Source organism: Aulonocara sp. 'chitande type north' Nkhata Bay, linkage group LG10 (genome assembly GCF_057382095.1).
Source record: "Aulonocara sp. 'chitande type north' Nkhata Bay isolate Kocher_YH1m ecotype deep benthic linkage group LG10, A_spYH_male_GT1.1, whole genome shotgun sequence".
NCBI classification, from domain to species: Eukaryota; Metazoa; Chordata; class Actinopteri; order Cichliformes; family Cichlidae; genus Aulonocara; species Aulonocara sp. 'chitande type north' Nkhata Bay.
The window spans coordinates 5,420,700-5,438,750 of record NC_141353.1 but is presented as its reverse complement, the minus strand read 5'-3'; the positions used below and the strand labels follow the sequence as shown (position 1 = coordinate 5,438,750).

Genomic DNA, 18,051 nt, shown 5'->3' with positions numbered 1-18,051 from the left:
GTCATGAAAGATGCCTGGAACTCTCCAGGATGTGCACTGCGTCATGTTGTTTCTGATGAATTGATGGATTTATTTTACGCTATCCCCTCCGTAGCTCTTACCAAACTGCCACTTTCCATGATTCTTGTATTTGTCTTGTTTTTTGCCTTGCCGGGTATTCCATGGTTGCATCTCATTATTGCTGTCATTATAGTTGTTGTTCTGCTTTCTCTCTAGCTGTGTTTTATCATGATTCCCCCTACAGACACTCAGACCGACATTAGCAGCACATTAAAAAACACATAATCTTTATTAATTTCAATAAGGCTTCTCCATTGGTGCAGTAGGAGTGCTGCTGCAGGGGGCTCAGGCTCAAAAGAGCAGAGCAGTCTGGGTAGGTTTACCCTAGCTCTACTTCTGCCCTGTGCAGAGCAATATCAGGCAATGCAAAACAATGGCCTTTCAACTACATACAAACAATAATTACAGGAATACATTTAGCATGTAACCTGAAACCGAGTAAATGATTGGTGCTTTATCACCCTTTCAATCTTTGTGTCTACTAAGCTACCAACTTCCAGATTTGCTTTTCTTTCTATTCTGTGCCCTGGAGCAATACATTCACACCACACACCCCTTGTGTAATTCTGCCAGAGGGCTATTGTTGGCCTCAATGAGCTCAAACAGGAGGTCATTATGCATCCTGTAAGACTGCCAACAATGAATTATATTCTTAACCAAATCACATGACTAATACATATATGCAGACTAGGGGTGCAAAAGTACATGTGTTCATTCCAAATTGTTCACTGTGATGTTTGGTTTCCTCCCTGTTAGCCAAACTCCTAGAAGCCTATTTACTTTGGCAGCCCTACAACAAAGCAAAATTGTTGTCCATTGGCCCTAACATTTTTCACATTTTTCAGGCAAAAATGGCAAACATTATCTAGTTTCAGTTCCACATTGGTGATTTCTTCTTCTGGTTCTTTGTGTGACTGTTGATAACATAAAATAATGCACACATGCACTCTAGGCAGTAAATTTTCTTGGATATGTGTAACAGGCACAATCTGATGTTGTTCCTAGACCATCATAATAATGTTTATAAAGGATCAACAGTGCAACTGAACAGTTACGTTGTCGGAGCATTCAGTTAGCATTAGCCAAGAAGTTAGCTAATGCATTTTTAAACTATCACTAGCAAACCAACATGACTAAAATTAATTTGGGTAACATCACTATGATGATGCAGGAACAACACCAACACATGGGTGCATGTAGTGAGTGGGTGCCATGTTTAGTCAGTTGAACCTTCAAAGCTAGGTCTTCACAGACAGAGAAAACAACCCTTCAGTTGTGCTGATGGCTCAAATGGTTAATTTTAGTTCATCTTGAATATCTTAAAGAACAAATGCAACATATTCATGCTACCAACTAGCACTGTGATTTAGCAGAGGACCTTGTGTATAAGGCAGTGCAGTGCCTACGATCAGTAGCGCAGAAACACAATGGGGCGTGATTGGACACAACAGTTGGAGCACGGGACCTTTATTGTTGTCTGCATCCCCCATGGCCTCTGTGTTACACTGTTGTTGAAGAGGGGGAGGAGGCTACATCACCTGTTGTCAATGCCCCCCAACCCCCAGTCTAACCCCTCACCCTTTGGCTTTTGTCTCTCGGAACACACACGCGCACACACACTCAATGGTCTAATTAATTCATGGTTATCCTCTAGAGAAGTGTTTGGCTAGTGGGTCTAGCTCAACGACCAGCAGACGGTGGGATCATACAGAGGGGGTTAAGCTGACGGCTTCACTCCGGCCATCTGATCCCCCCTTTCTAAGATCAGAATAACCACCAGCTCTGTGCTCCGCAAGGCCGAGACCTACAATCCCATTAGTGAAGCATGAATACACCTCTGAGGTCACACAAATACACACACACACGCAAACACAAAGAGGATGGGTCTGTTATCTCTGAGCAACTGAGAGTTCTGCTGCTGCAGAGTTTAGTAGGAGTGGTGATGGTAGTGTCACTCTGTTAGTGCGGTGAATAAAAACAAACACAAACCTTTCCATGGTAAGTATGTAGGTATAGTAAAGGATATTGACCCTGAAGTCCTCATGGAGACTCATCCACTGAAAATCATATTTTTCATATCAGGCAGCTGGTGGAGAACATTACCATGCTGCTGTGGATGCAAGCAAAAATGCTGGGAGGTCTGAATGTGAGACTCAGCAAGCAAATTCTTTGCTAATGAGAGGACTGCTTACTAATGCTATGAGCAACCAATTATGGAGACGTTACAAGCATCACACTTATTTAACTGCTGAAGATTTCCAGCTCAATTTTAGATATCAGCACATGTCAATAACCTCTCTTTGAAAGACATCTAAGACATAATGATATGATAACATCAGCTGATTCAAATAGAGTAACAGCTTTAAAAGGCTAACTGAAAAATCTGAAAGGTTATTAACAGTGTAAAAGAAGCTTAAGTCTATTAGTAATGCAGCCTCCACACACAGGCATTTGAGTATTCTTTGGTCGATGTGGCAAGAAAATGACGAGAGCTGAATGGGGGATAAGATACAATTTCAGAAATCATTGACTATTATGTGACAAGAAAGTGACTTTTTTGTCAGCATTTATAGTTGGACTGCAAACAGATGTCCAATGGAACAGGAGATCTTGGCCCAGACATCTGCTGATATACTGGAAGGCCTGAAACATTGGCTGTTACTCAAAGATACTGAGTCATCAGCTGATAGTCAGTAGGTTTCCAAATTATGCTAGCTTCCACCAGCCTTGTTTCATATGGCTTCAAACCACCGGGGTTACCAGCAGAGATACAGATCAGTTCTAGGACGGCACAGGCAGCGTGGAGAGTGAATACTCTTTTAAGAAAGCCACACCACTTTTCTGTCCTGCACTCCTAACTTCCCTAAACCCACCAAAACCCTTTCTCATTTCCAGATTCATAAACCTTGAAATCCATTTTTCTGCACAGGGGTCACAGTGATCAAAGCCAGTATGACAGGTGTGTGTACACACACACTGCGGTTTTTCTGTGTGCGTGTGTGTGTGAGAGAGAGAGAGAGAGAGAGAGAGAGAGCTGGAAAAGGAAAGCAGCATCCAGCTGGTAACAGTGCAGTTCAGCTGTTTCTCCCACACTGACACTACTGTAGAGGATTACACAGGGTGAGAAAGTTGGCCTGGACTATAGGTACAAAGACTTACACATGTTTACACACACACACACATGAAATTCACAAAAAAGAACGAGGAAGACAATTTTATCATGTCTCCACCTGTTCACTCCCTAAAATTCTCAAGACAGCTGCATCTGTGAAGGTTAACCTCAAAATGACCTTAGATCAAAGGGTGTGAGTTGGTTTGGGGGGCAATAAAAGTCTCAGAGTTTACTACAGTCAGCTTTATTTGAAGTTCCTTTGACTCCGCCCCAAGCACGTTGGAAAAAGCGCCATTTCCCCTTGCCGGTTGGTGTGAATATTCATGAGCAATAAAGCCAGGCAGAGTAGCAGGCATAATAAAAATGTCAGAGTTGTAAAGCACTCAAAGTAAAAAGCCGCCAAGAGCTCGGGCAAGTCACTCTGAATGTCAAATCTCCGCCAAGGGGTCTCTGGCCCGTTAGGACTATTGTGCTGACTAGCTTCCAACAGACGTGCCATACAAGTTTGTATGGCACATTTTCAGAATCGAAGGATCCTTTTTAGCTTGCAAAATCGGATAGGATTGGGGTGAAAAACACAATTTGGGCGGATATACTAGAGATGGAGGATGTGCTCTTAAAGCAGGGCAGTGCTACACACAGGCTGGGACTACTGCTAAATAACAGCTACACAAACAGCACAAAGTGAAAGAAATTGTGCAGTAATTCTGTTGGTATGACTACTCCCTTTTGTTCCAGCATTTTTTTAAAAGCTCTCAAATGTATTATGTAGCAACACATCATCTGATGCAAAATATTTTTTTAAATGTAGAATTACTTTCAGCTGCTAGCAACATCACCTGTGAGGTTTAGCTACATCTGCTGATACTTCAAAAGACTAACAGTTCTTGGATCCAGCATCCATTCATCAAATGTGTCATTAATAAATGCAAACTAAGTCGGCAACTAAGTAGAACCATCCTTAATGAGGTATTGAGTGTGTAATTAGCATGGAATAAATGCTTGCAAAAGAACAATGGTCTGTTTACTGCTGTGAAAAAATGATTAAACACAATTGTACCTGCAAAAAACTTGTGAAAAGAAAAGAAAGGAAGAAAGTTATTTAACTTCTTCTGAATAACTATGTTTATTAAGGGTTCATAAATTCAACTAAAACTTCCTAATTTTAGCTCTCATCATCATTTGTAAAATTCCATTCCAAAACCTTGGAGTGATGCTGACCCATAAAATTTTTTCTAAGGCACACATAGATATCTTTTTATTTGGAATACTACTCTTTGTATTCACACAACTTCACTAATAAGACATATGTGGTGATTTTTTTTGCCTTGTACTTTATGTTGTAATTGGGTTTATTTTAACCCAAAGGCTTTCCCCCCCCTAAACCTAACCAAGCAGTTTTTTTAATAGTCTATAGCGCTGGGAAATTCTGCCAGTTTATCCATACTGCAGCACACTGGCTGTCATCACCCTGCCTGCTTCTCAGCTTACAGCAGATGGTCCGTGAGGGGTTAAACCTCCTGAACCTTCCACCCTTCCCGCTGTGTTGGCTTTCACCTCAGTACCAAATATACACACCAATACACAATGCAGCTCTCTCTCAGTTTGCCCTCAGTGCTTCCAAGTCACCGGCTGGGGAGCAAAGTGACACCATGCCACCAAGTGCCATCTTGCGCCTTTTTGGTGCCATGCTGAGCCCCCCAGGCAGCTCCAGGCAGGCTTATGTGCCTCTGGCCTCATCTCAGGCCCCATTGGTGCTGTGCAGAGGGGCCTGGAAGGAGCTGGCACTGGCCTGGCTTTGGCTTTGGCAACTGTTTGTTCTATACAACCTCCGTCTCTGTCTCTCTCTGGGGGCGATACTCCAAAAGTGTGTCTGTGTGCTGGCATGAAGACACAAGTAAAAATACATCGGTTTTCCCTCTACCAACATGGATTAGGGATGCTAATCTGTGAAAGCAACCGCTGTGTGCCAAGTTATGTCCATGTACATGTGTGTGTCTGCAGGCAGCTGTGCACAATGTCACCTCATGACACCACAGTATTAATGGAGGAAGCTGGATATACAGAAACAGGACTGATCAGCTAGTGGCACTGCAGGCTGAAATCACACTGGTGTTATAGATAAACCCTTGTGACCCTCCACCACCTCACAGAGACTGAGTGTTAGATTTTGTTGATGTGGGCCTACAAAGAAGATTAAACTCTCTGGTAACCTTTAACAGCTGTCAGATATATGGTAAGGGTGCTGGAAAACATAAAAACATTTGGTTAAGCGCTATGCTAATGTGATGAATGAAGAAAAGCAGGAGGAGCATCTTTGCATGTCTTAAGAAGAGCTTAAAACTAGCACAGCACGAAGAAAGAGTTGAGGAAAACACTGGGGATTATTCATGTGGAGCGAGAAATGTAAGGCCTCTGTCGCTGATTCATTCCTTTCCACTTTTTGAAAAGTGAAAAGTGATTCACAACACCTCCACCTACTCTACCTGTCCAGGTTTCCACATACAGCTTACACTTCAAAAAACACCCCGCAGCTGATGTTGATACTGAAACAGAGCGAGACCAAAGTGAAAGGTAATTCTTCACGCTACTTGAGGAACGCTTTAGTCGGGGTGACGGACACACTCTGCAGATCCCAGCTGCTTATGGAGGATGTAGAATGATTCATGGGCCGTTCTTCTGTTGAGGTGAACGGGGGGAATTCAGTCTTATTATTAACTTTGTGGGGAGAGCATTTCAAGAAAATATGAGACCTGGCTGCAAAGTGTTGCACAAGAAGCTAGGGCTTTGCTAGTTTTTAGTGGGGATCAGGGTTTGTTTGACCATATTCAGCTGCTTTCCGTTAGTGCAACAAGAGATGGTTATAGTTTTAAAGGGAGGTCGATACTAGGAGAAGCCTGAGTGAGGGGGATTAGAGGAAATGTGAATCTGCAACAGCTGCTGGAGGCAGGTTTGTCTAAATGAGCAGATTAAGAAAGATATCAGAGTAGAGCCTGGCTATCACTGTCACAACAATGATTCTGCTCATTATAGATGTCATCTGACAAGTCATATTATATGTCTACACAGAGAGAGCAATTAACTAGTCCCCAACTATGTTTGTATTATAAACTGACAGGATTTCTTGAAATTACCTGCTGGCGCTGTCAAAATAAACTTTTACTTTATAATGATTTTCTAAAACTAAAGGAAATAAGAGACTCTAGCAGCAAAGATTTAATTGGCTCTGCCCAATCTCACTGCTAACAGGAAGCATGGTTATGGGGAAAAAAATCAAGAGGTGTTTGTTGGAAACCCATCTGACAGGAGAATGTTGTATTTTAAGGATCGAACATCTGCTAGTGAGAAGCTGCCAACTAACAGTGGCCTTTGGTCCCCTCCCTGCGAGACAGTTTTTCAGCTTTCCTGTCCAGTGGCGACAACTGTTATCTCTGTTGTCGGAGCTAGCTGTCATCTATCTACATTAACAGGCCTGGTCACAGAGGCCTGGGCAGTGGAGGCTGGAGAGAAGGGTGAGTGGGCCATTTGTGGCGGGGTGGGCTCCGGGTAAAGCTGCCAGGAGATCTGACACCAAGGTCAGGGGTGGTGTCTTAAGTTAACTCAGCCAAGTGAAAGCGATGATAAGAGAGCAGAGTGTTTTGAAGTTTACTCGGCACACCTCTGCTTTTAAAACGCAGCTAATATTATTTTTCGTTGAGTTTTATCTGTGATTTAGTTCATTACTGAAATTACATGATATTTGACACTTGTTATGTGGACTGCTTTTCTCAATATACACCATATTCTTTTGTTTCTTGTTGCCTCTGCTGCTTAGTATTTTGCCGAACCAGCAAAGCCCCTCTGCTGTGGAACCAGCTCCCAGTTTGGATTCAAGAGAGAGAGGGCATTCCCTACTTTTAAGTTAGACTTTAAAGGGCTGGAACCTGTGATGCTATAGGCTCAGGCAGCTGGGTGACTTCTCATGAGGCACTCTTTTTTTCTGTCTTCCCTCACCTCCCAGCCAACAGATCACAACAGATGGTTGCCTCTCCCTGAGCCTGGTTTTGTCTGTTAATGCCGAGTTTGTCCTCCCCACCATCGCCCAGTGCTGCTCATAAGGAACCATCCTTTTTCTCGTGCTATAGGCTTTTTAATTTATAATACAAGCATAAAACACTGAGATCACGGTTGCTGTGAACCCACGCTAAAACACACACACACTCACACAAGCTCCACAACTGAGCCTTATAGCAAAAACATCAAAGACACTTACTTGCCACTTCCAGCGATGCATTGCGACTGACTGCTTCACCCAAGTAGTTGCGTGCCACACACACATACACACCCTCATCAGGTTTGCTTCGCCTTCCATGTACAATTCGCAGAAAGAAGAGGGAGCCGCTGGGTAATAGCATCCTGTGGGACCGAGGGTCCTCTCGATCAGTCTCGACCCGCTCTCCGTCTTTGTACCATTCCACCATCGGGGTCGGACGCCCCTCAGCCTTACAGTTGAGGGTAGCTGGCTCCCCCTTGGACACAATTAAATCAGAGGGGTGCTCTACAATCCGAGGGGCGGCATCCTCTAATCTGGGTCGGGATCCTGGTGGGAAAAAGACACCACAGAGGAGAGACGAGTTAAAGACTACATTTGTGGTGTATGTTTTATTGTGATACAGCCAATGTCATTTGACATATCACGTCATGAGGAACACAGCATCTGCTTAGTCATTAATGCCAAATTATACAAAAACCTCATTTTAAGGCACTGAACTGAGTATAAGCCAAAGTTTGTACGATGGGAATACCGTAAAACTACATTGCTCACAGACTACGGATGTGAAGAACATGGTTATAAAAGCATACCAGTGGAAAGAATCGCACCTAACGAGCCTAAAAGTCCTCAGCCTTTTTTTTCCTTTTTATATATTGGCCACTACACACAAAAGGCAAGTGGGCGGCAAAACTTGTAAAAACACACTCAGCTCGCCTATTTCCAAACCTCTTGAGCTGGACTGCAGCTGAACTCGTCATTTTATCACCAACAACACGACTGTGTGAAATGAGCACATAATGTTACATTTCAAGTATAACTCGAGAGGACGTGTGAAATTACATGCTCTAAATTCAGCATCTATAAAACTAAAAGCAAATCCTCGAGCCGTGGATGAGAAGCATGAAGGCAGTAAATGCGCAGGAACCACTCTGATCTCAAGCCGATGAGAAAGTAGGCTGACTGAACTGTGCACATACTAAGATACTGAACACGTATAATCAGCTCTGTACTTTACTTTCAAAGAATGCTTTGCTGAATTGTCTCGACAGGTGTTTGGGGTTCAGGTTTGTGCTAATCTGTCCAAATGTATTAAATTCTTGTTCAGAGCTCTGCAAGTGTTCTCTTTCTCTTCTGAAAATTGGATTGAAAGACAGAAGCAGAGAGAGATTAAAGTAGGGTAACTCCCCCAGGTTCTTCTACCACCTCCAAATGTTGCTCTCCTTCGCCCAATAATCAACCTCGCTCCAGAAAAAGTTGGGACAACTAGTAAATCCATATTTTTTTCACAATGAAACATAGAAAACACGTCAAATATGTAAACCGAGACACTTTAAAAGCACAATAAATGCTGAAAGGTTTATGGAAGTTTAGGATCAACATATGCACCCATCTATACCGCATACTGTGTCTATTACAACACCATGGCATCGTGCTGAAATGCCCTGCCTGCAGTCCAGACCTCTCACCAGTTGAAAACATTTAGCACATCATGATGTGATCTGATAACAGACAAGAACAGGACAACATTCCAGCAGCTGGTCTTCTCAGTCCCCAGACTTTCACAGACTGTTGTTCAAGTGTGGATGCTGTTCCTATCAAATTCAAAGTCACACTGTTTTTCTCTGTTTAAACATTTGACGTGTTTTTGTGTTTGAATTTAATCCAAATCATTACATTCTGTGTTTTTTGTTTTTTACATTTTAGACGATGCCTGATTTTATTTTATTTTTAGAATCAGAGTTGCAAATGATAGCATGAGGGTTGTGCTGTAACGTTAGAAAAGCAATAACATAAACTCAAAAACCACGAGGCACAAGTGAAACATCACCCTGGAGAGCAAACAAAAGCAAGAGAAGAGGAGGTGCATCATCGTCTGTGTTTTTCAGACGCTTGTGGGATTCATGAGTGTATTTCTGATTTGTCTTGCCTCACCACTATACTACCAAGCCATGCTGTTTTGTAAATTATAAGAGTGCTGCAATGCTTAGCAATATCCTAATGTTGAGCAGTGTTGTCTTTTTAGAACATTCACAGCAGGAGATTAGCCTGAGCGCTGTGCATTTAACAGGAAAACAGAAAACATGAATTGCTGTTTATTTTTTAGGAGCGCTGCAGCTGAGCTCCAGACTGTAGTTTTATTCCACACCACTGAAGCCATGATTGTTCAAATAAGACTTAAATAGGTTTTGTCTAAATTGCTTTCAATCATGAAAGCTTGTGTAAATTTGCATGTAAAGAAGACTGAAAACAAAAAGAAGACAGAGCTACAAGTGAGCAGATAGTGACACTGTTGCATTTGGACAAATCTTTAACCTAGGAGGTGATCAGCTCCCTGTGCTTATCCTCTAATATTGAGAGATAGCTTAAAACGTGCCTGCAGCATAGGAAAGTTGTAGACTGTATGCTGCAGGGTGACAGAAAAGAAAGACAGCTACAATAGTTCATCCCACAGGTGCATGGATAAAAGGAAGTTCAAAGGTTAAGACTTTCCTGATAACGTCTGATAAGAAAAGCAGTCAAAATTCTCGCCTTCAAAGCGACAAATCCTCAAGAAGGTTTTGGGGGATTAAAAACTCCACTTAAGTGCTTCCTGCCGATGGGATATAGAGTACCATATGACAGTCTTGCTCTCGATGAAATTACATTCAAAGAGATAGGAAGCTCAGGATAGGAGGAAAATGTGCTAAAGCTTTGAAGTTGCTTTTAGTTAGAATCAAATAGAAGCTGGAAAGCATGCACTGAAAGCACGACACAAGATAAGGATACACCTAAAATTACATTTAAAACACTGTTATTTGTTATCTTGCATCAAACATTACCACTTTCTTCACATTTCAGTTGACTAAAATGTTTTTACAGTTTTCGTTTTTTGATGACTTTGAACTGGGGCTGAAAGTGGTTGTAATTTAATTCAAGAATTCATGATAGTTTAATTTATACAAACGATTCCCAAAAAAGCACCTTGTGATGGAAAATATAAGCCTGAACTTGCACTGATCAAATTTAGAATCAGCGCTGTCGTTTTCTTTGAAAACCCAAATGGAATTCTACGCTGCAGCACTACCAGAGAAAACTTTTGATGTGAAGGATTTCTAAAAATGAATCAAATAAAGTAATATTGTTAAAAGGTTGCTCTTCTGTCGAATGCTAACAGAAAACAGTTGTCATTTGGTTAAGTGCTCTCTGACCTCCCTCAAGGCCTCTGAGCTGTAGACTGTTCATCTAATAGCTTTAAGGTAGTAGCATCGTGGCTGAGCTGAGCCTGTCTGATCGGGGATATCTGGAAGAGAGGAAGGGGGGTGTCTGTTGTGAGAACTCAGCAGGGCACAGCCTTTAAGAGCTGACTCATAAATTTTACAGTAAAAGCTGGTTGGAATAAGTCATGTGGAAATGTAAAGCAAAGGCTTTTAAGTAGGACGAGACCATCATGTGCGACTGAGCTAAATATTATCAAGAGAACGTCCAAGTTGCAACCACTGAAGACCAACTCTTGACAGATCATACGCCTGCTATCCACAGCAAAGCAAGCTTGGAGAAATGAACTTTCTCCCACTGTAGGAATATGTGGCATGTCACACAGAAAACTACAGCTCCACTGAAAGGATGACAGCAAACTGTCACTGCACCTGAGAAATCTTCAACAAGTATTATGGGAAAATGTCATTTTCTCAGCGTATACAATACCCACATTGATTCTGACGTAGATATGATGTTACAGAAAGGCAAAATGGTTACAGATCAACATAACAGAAAATGACTACACTGCTATGCATACAAGGATATTTGAATTTCTAAGGCAAGCAGCACTGCTCAGCTACTGAGCTCAAAGTGAGCGTAGACGTACGGTATGTAACGGATAAGGGCAAGGCTGGAAAAGATGAACTCCAATCAGGTTAAATGGACAGTTTGGAGTCTCGACAGTCTGACTGCTTGTCTTGAGAAGACTTTCTAATAGGAACGTCTGGGCCCTCTAAGGACCTATTAGCTCCCGTCCATCGTGTAATACAGCAGGATGGCAGCAACTCTCAATGATACATGTGAGATAATAAAGCCACAGGGATGCTCTAGGAGTCTATCCTGTGAGAACTGCAGTCTGGTTAACAAAGAGTGAAGAAAAGATGCAATACTGTCTAAATTATCAAATCAAAAACAGATACTGTGTGAGAGTTCCTGTTTAGATCCTGTTGCGAAAATTGTTTTTATTTCCTAATTAAAAAACTGGACAAAGAAATACAAGAAATGCAATATGAAACTTTCTGCAGCTTTGCAGTCACCACATCCCATCTACAGGAGAAACTTCAAGACATTCTCATCACGGCTAAAGAACAGGACTATTGGCAATAATGAATTATGTAACGCTGTACAATGTAAGGATAAAGGCTGTGCAGTGTTGTTTTGTTACACTGCTGAATGAAGGGTAAATTTAGACAAAGGGTAAATTCTTGGGAGTAACCAAGGAAAAGTCAACAAATTAACATGTGGATATAATCTAAGTGCAAAATCTCAGGCTCCTTAATGTCATCCTCTCCAAAAACAGGTATGGGCAACAGTTCATCAGTAGTAACATTTCTGGCAGACTGAGAATTGCAGATTGAGCCCAACCAATACATTAGTGGGGGCAATATATAAGATATCAGCTATTTGCTGATATACTAGCCTCAGCACATAAAGAAGAGACAAGAGAAACACCTTATAAGCACGTTAGAAGGGTTGATAATGCAGTCTGTTCCCCAGAGGGCAAAGCAACTAAGTACAGTAAGTTATTAATTCACTTGTTGTGACTTGTAAATAACTACACTTGACAAATGATTTGAGTGTCTAAAAGATTCAGATCAAGTTTTTAACTCACCAAACGTTCAGGTCAGTGTTGATCCTACATCTGTATCAGCTGACACTAATCTAGACCAACCAGACTTTCTAATATTTCCAATTATTGTTATCTTTACTTCACTTTCTGCAAATATCTCTCAAAACTATGTCTGAAAAATGTCTTTAATTGAACTGTTTCTGATGCATGAACTGTAATCTCTCATCTATGAGGGGAACCCCCCACCAACACCCCACCCTCACTGCATCTACAAACTCATTAGCCTATAGTGATAATGCTGGCAGGGCTGTGATCAATCGCGGCTTCTGGTAAACCTAGTGGAGTTTTTCTTTTTCAGGTTTAATCAACTACAAATGTGCTACAGGTGTGCTGTCTATCTGCATTGTTACTACATCACAGTAATTCAAAGAGCAGATAGTTGGACATCTTTACCATAAAAATTAAAAGTAAAATAAATGGAAATAAATAAATCAGATCTAATTTTTTTTACATGTCAGTATGTTAACATATATGCGATTATGTATTTTGAAATTTTAGGAAACCTGTTGCATTTGAATTTGCCTGCCACTTAAAAATGTTACTCCCTTTACGTTCGCTTCTCTTCTGTAGCACTAGCTATACTGAAGCACCACAACCAGAACATCTCTGGATTGTTGATGAGTGGGTACAGTAAATGATATGCAAGTAAATGTACAGTAAATGATTTCTTAAACCTCCTACGTCTATAGGATTCTCTTTTATGTGTTATTGTTCCTTAAAAATTGGATTTGAATTGGACTGGAAGGTGGACAATGATGTAGAATATTAACTCTCCTCAAATGTGCTAAACACAAAGTAGCAAGTCTGTTTTGAAAATGTGAGCAGAAAATAAGGATAACTTTCTCAAAGTGTAGTAAGTAAAAATCAAATGAATTCAGTCGCCTCGAGGCGCTTAAATAAATCCTCAAGTGCAGGTACCAAAAAATAAAACACTTAAGTGCAGTATTTGTACTTCAGTAATTCCCACCCCTGCTTATATACTTACAGACAGTTAAGTCTGTAAGTATTTATGTCCTTCCATAACAGCCTTTCTTCAGCTGTAAAGTGGGATGATACAGTAACTTGATTCTTACTTGGTGTAACTACAAAGGTGCTTATTCCAGGAAATAATTCGTCCTATTCAGCATGAAATTTCACTTCTTACCTGATGAATCTGAAGCACCAGACTCAAAATCCAAGAGCTCAGCCCAGAAAGCACTCTGTATTTAGAATATTTGGTAAATGGTAAATGGCCTGTATTTGTATAGCGCTTTACTAGTCCCTAAGGACCCCAAAGCGCTTTACACATCCAGTCATCCACCCATTCACGCACACATTCACACACTGGTGATGGCAGCTACATTGTAGCCACAGCCACCCTGGGGCGCACTGACAGAGGCGAGGCTGCCGGACACTGGCGCCACCGGGCCCTCTGACTACCACCAGTAGGCAACGGGTTTATATATATATACATATATATTTAAATATATATATCCTGAAACATCAGTAGAAATGCAGAAACTTTCAAACATCTTCAATGATTTTCACAAACAGGGGGAGTTAATTAAACCCGTGAGGGTGACGGAGAAATAGCGAGGACAGTGAGTTCACAAAACAAATGAAAAACTGGGAAGAAAACAGCCGAGGGGAGCACCAACCACCACTGCAATGTCCTTTCTGTAATGGAGCCAGAAAAAGTATCGAGCTAGAACTTTGTCTCATCTAGTACAAGAATAAATGTCTTGGTGTGTCCTGTGCTTTTAAAAGGAGTACAAAAGAAAAATCACAGATATCTACAGTTGATTCCGAGCCCCAGTCCTGCCTTATTGCACAACAAACACAAGAGACCTTTCATCATTTACTTCTTCTTAAATGATAAAAAAAATCAGAACACCCAGTAACCCGGGATCTGTCCAAATGGTACAAGACTGGGGCTGATGATTGATCTGCATTTGATCACCGCACCACTGGCGTCTTCCAAGACATAAAGTAGAAAGATATCTATTCTGTATCTTTCAAGAACACCTGGACAATTAATTGAAAATGAATCAAAGCTAATTCAGAACCTCTAATTGTGCTCTAAAGTGATTTTGATTTGAAGGCACATCACCCATTGCTGACAGCATTTTCCAAACACAGATGGCACAGTGATGGTCAGACTCATGCAGCAAATCCAAGAAGGGTCCTCATTTTGTCTGATATTTGTACAAGGCTCAATCTTGAGGTCAACACAAATCTTGCGCTGCAGCCATAAGTACAAGCTGTCTCCAGCATGCAGCCCACCCCTGAGCAAACCACAGCGACTCACAGAAGGTTTCAGCGCATTAGTGGAGCGTGAATCCAGTCCACTAGTCAAATTATAGGACACACAGAAAACAAATATTATATTATGGAAAACCATGTAAGGAGCTCTGAAACGCTCTTTACTTAGTTTGTCAAAGAAAATTCTCACTAAGAAGAATCTTCGCAATTAATAATTGATTTATTTCTGGTTTGCAAGTTAAAAGAATCTAAACTATGAATAAAAACTAGAGCAACAAGCTGAAATCATGAAATTTAGAACATTTCTATGTGCAAAAGTATAATAAATAACACAATAAATAAATTAAAAAAGGATCAAAATATGTGATAACTGAACTTCTACCAATGGCCCGATCACCTCACTTGTATCTGTAAATTTCATATTATAAAGTGCTGTGAAAATGCAGCAAGGAAGTTAGGTATAAAAGTTCTATTGAAATACATAACAACACTGTGTATGTATCAGAAACGTTTGGTTGACGATGGCCTTGGAGGGAAAAGGACATAAAACGTGGACGGCACTCCAGCCCAGCGAGTCTTCCAAACCAGACAGGCTGAGAAATGCCTTTCATTTCAATGTGAAGGACTTGAAAATAAATCAGAATACTGCAATACATCAAACACTGCATTCCTTATCGCTCTGTGGTGATTTGTGGTAAAGAAGACAGATTAACCCAGGCTCTGCCTTAGCAAGTCAAATTAAGCCTAAGATGAGCTAACCCTCACACTGCGCTCAAGATAACCGACCTTCCCTCCAGAGTCTGCTCCTTCTGGTTAGAAAAAGTCTCTTTCTGTTGAAATAAAAGTACCTCTGACTGGCTAACAGGGGGAGCGTAATAATCTTTAAAGAGGGAACAGTGGAGTGAAGAAGATGCTGTAATTCCTTTTCCTCTCCTATTTTTCTTTGTAAAGATTTCTTGTTTTACAGTTCCTCCACCTTCTATTTACTGAAGCTGCAGGAAGTGATTTGGAAATGTGTATTCAAAGTTAAACTGGCAGCAGCGAACGAGGCAAGCTGCAGTTTTTTCCTCCAGCTTTGTACTCTTTAACCCTCTGGGGAACATAAAATGAAGTACTTGCATGACAATACAAAGTGGCTTTAACTGAGCCCGTGTTGATGCTAAGCATCTAAATGAGTGGGGTCAACTTTGGAAAAGGAACTTCTGTGTTTTTTATACTGTCTCTGCTGAGGCCGTGAACAGTTTGGTGGGAAAGGGGCCGAAGCTGCTTCGTCCTGCTCCTTTCTTTGAAAAGCAGGGATCATGGAAATGTGAGTGAGAATGGCCCTGTGAGTATAGCCTCTTCCTCTGGTGAAGAACCTGTATGAGCTGGATGTTCGTGCACGCTGACCAGGCAGAAGCTTGAGAGCAAAGTGCATTTTCTGCTCCAACAGGAAGAAAGCATTTTCCCACTAAAAATGTTCCTGGTGGTACAAGATGCCTGAGAGACTAGAAAGTTGATTAAGCTTTGATTTACTTCCACCTACAGAAACAAGACTGAAGGGCTGTGAAATGTCTTAAAAATTGACATTTCTACTGTTTACTTTGAAACATACAAGACCCCACCTGACATTTTGGTATGAATGATCATAATAATGTGGGGGATGTTTCAGCTAAACTATTCTTTCCAGCCCAGCATCCTTCAAGTTATCACAGACCTTGTCAGTTGGAGCTCCAGCAGCCCGATGGTAACAAGCATCGATTTTGTTTTCTGCTCACTCCACCAAAGCGGTTTCAAGCTTTGAAAGAAGAAGAGAACAGCAACTGTATTTGGTGACTGAACTCCCACACTTCATCCCATTTCACTGTAAGTGCTCTTTGTGATGAGCGCAGAGCGGGGGTAGGTGGGTGGGAAATATAAGCATGGAGATAGTTAGTGGATGGTTTGGCTCCAGAAAGGCTGTATGATGATGGCACGATTGTTCATTATCTCTAATTATCTGTCCATTAGTGATCGCTGACGAAGGTGCAGTCTCTCAGTCGTGTCAAAGAGGAAATCCTCGAGGGGACTCCAAGACAGGAACAAGGCTGGTTGTGGGTGGCCAAACACATCAGTGAGGAAATGCCACTGGTTTCCTGTCCCACAACAGTATATTTCAAGATTAGCCCCTATTGGATGTGTGTCCCCTTATACAAACAGACACAAATGTGCAGGCTGGCTGCTATCTCTCTGAAAACACACATCACACCACATCGTATTTTGAGGGAGGAAAGGGTCGAGACAACGACTTCCTGAAGAGGATCCACGACATCACTAACATGACAAAAATAAACTACGGTGCGTGGTTTTATTTTGTTTTACTGACTCTTAGCTTGCTAGTCAAACATGAAATAATCTACATGGAGAGTGCCTGTATTATTAAAAAACAGCTCATGAGACCATGATAGCAATTAGCTCAATCATATATGATACACATTTCCAAGACCCTTTATTTAAGTGGTAAGATGCAGCCTTGACATACTGTTGAGGACATTTCAAGTAACACTGGTCCTGATGTATCATTAAGTCATGAAGTGAAAAGCTGTAAAGAGCAAGAGCTGGATTAACATCCAGCTGCTGTCACTTCTATAAGTGCTACAAATTCAAAAGGTTTTTGAGGTGAAGGTAAGGTGCCTATTAAAGAAATCAGTCAATTAGTCATAGCTATCAATCACCCACCAGGGCAAACAAACAGCCATAGAGACACTCAAATTCCTCCTATCCCCAACTCGATGTGTGTATCGACACCGTCGTCAGAAAAAAAAGTTGTCCCTGTCAGTTTTTTACCTTGCCATTAAATCATCAACAGTAGCTGTCAGTTTCTGGCTACTACGGCATCACCTTGACACATCCGTGTAGAAAATAATCCATTATCAGGTGGCTTTTTCTCATGCAGAGCTTTTGAGTGCCAGACTCACAAATATATCCACAGCACTGAGTAACTGCTCTGACAGCTGTGGCAGTACCCACGGGCTTTTTCTTTGACTCTCCAGCAGTCAGAGTTATGTCACTGCTTCAAACATCGGCAGATAACATAAACAGGATAAACATGAAATCTGACTGGCTGCTTCACCAGTCAGATTTCATGATGACCTCACCCTTTATTAGACAGATAGTCAGACACTGAAGCGATAAAAGGATGAGGAGTGTAAGTGTTTGTAAGAACAATGCAAACACTGCTTACCCATATGGAAAAGAAATAGTAAAAACTTATAAAAGACTTGCATAAGATGTGGCCTACTTCATATAGTGAATCATATAAGGCTTATATGATTTACTCATGAAAATGGCCACTTTCATATATTGTTTTAGTAAGTATCCAAAACATACAAGTTTCATTTATATAATTTTTCTAGGGATCTTATATCTGTTTTCACTCTTGTATGCTTTTCATACAAGTTTCACACAAGACAGATACAAACTTTATAAGATTTATATATATCTTTTCCATATGGGTAATCATCCAGGTAAGCAAATCCCATTAAGTTGAATGTGTTCATA

General features: G+C 41.2%; 1 protein-coding gene across 4 annotated transcripts in view; it reads right to left on the bottom strand.

The window, feature by feature from the left end:
- The window catches only part of robo3 (roundabout, axon guidance receptor, homolog 3 (Drosophila)), a 172,167-nt gene that overhangs the window by 77,067 nt on the left and 77,049 nt on the right, over nt 1–18,051 (bottom strand). For all 4 annotated transcript variants that reach the window (XM_086307900.1, XM_086307897.1, XM_086307898.1 and 1 more), the window contains exon 2: nt 7,425–7,751. In XM_086307900.1, coding sequence (XP_086164026.1) covers nt 7,425–7,751 — 327 coding nt within the window. The remainder of the gene's footprint in view (nt 1–7,424; nt 7,752–18,051) is intronic.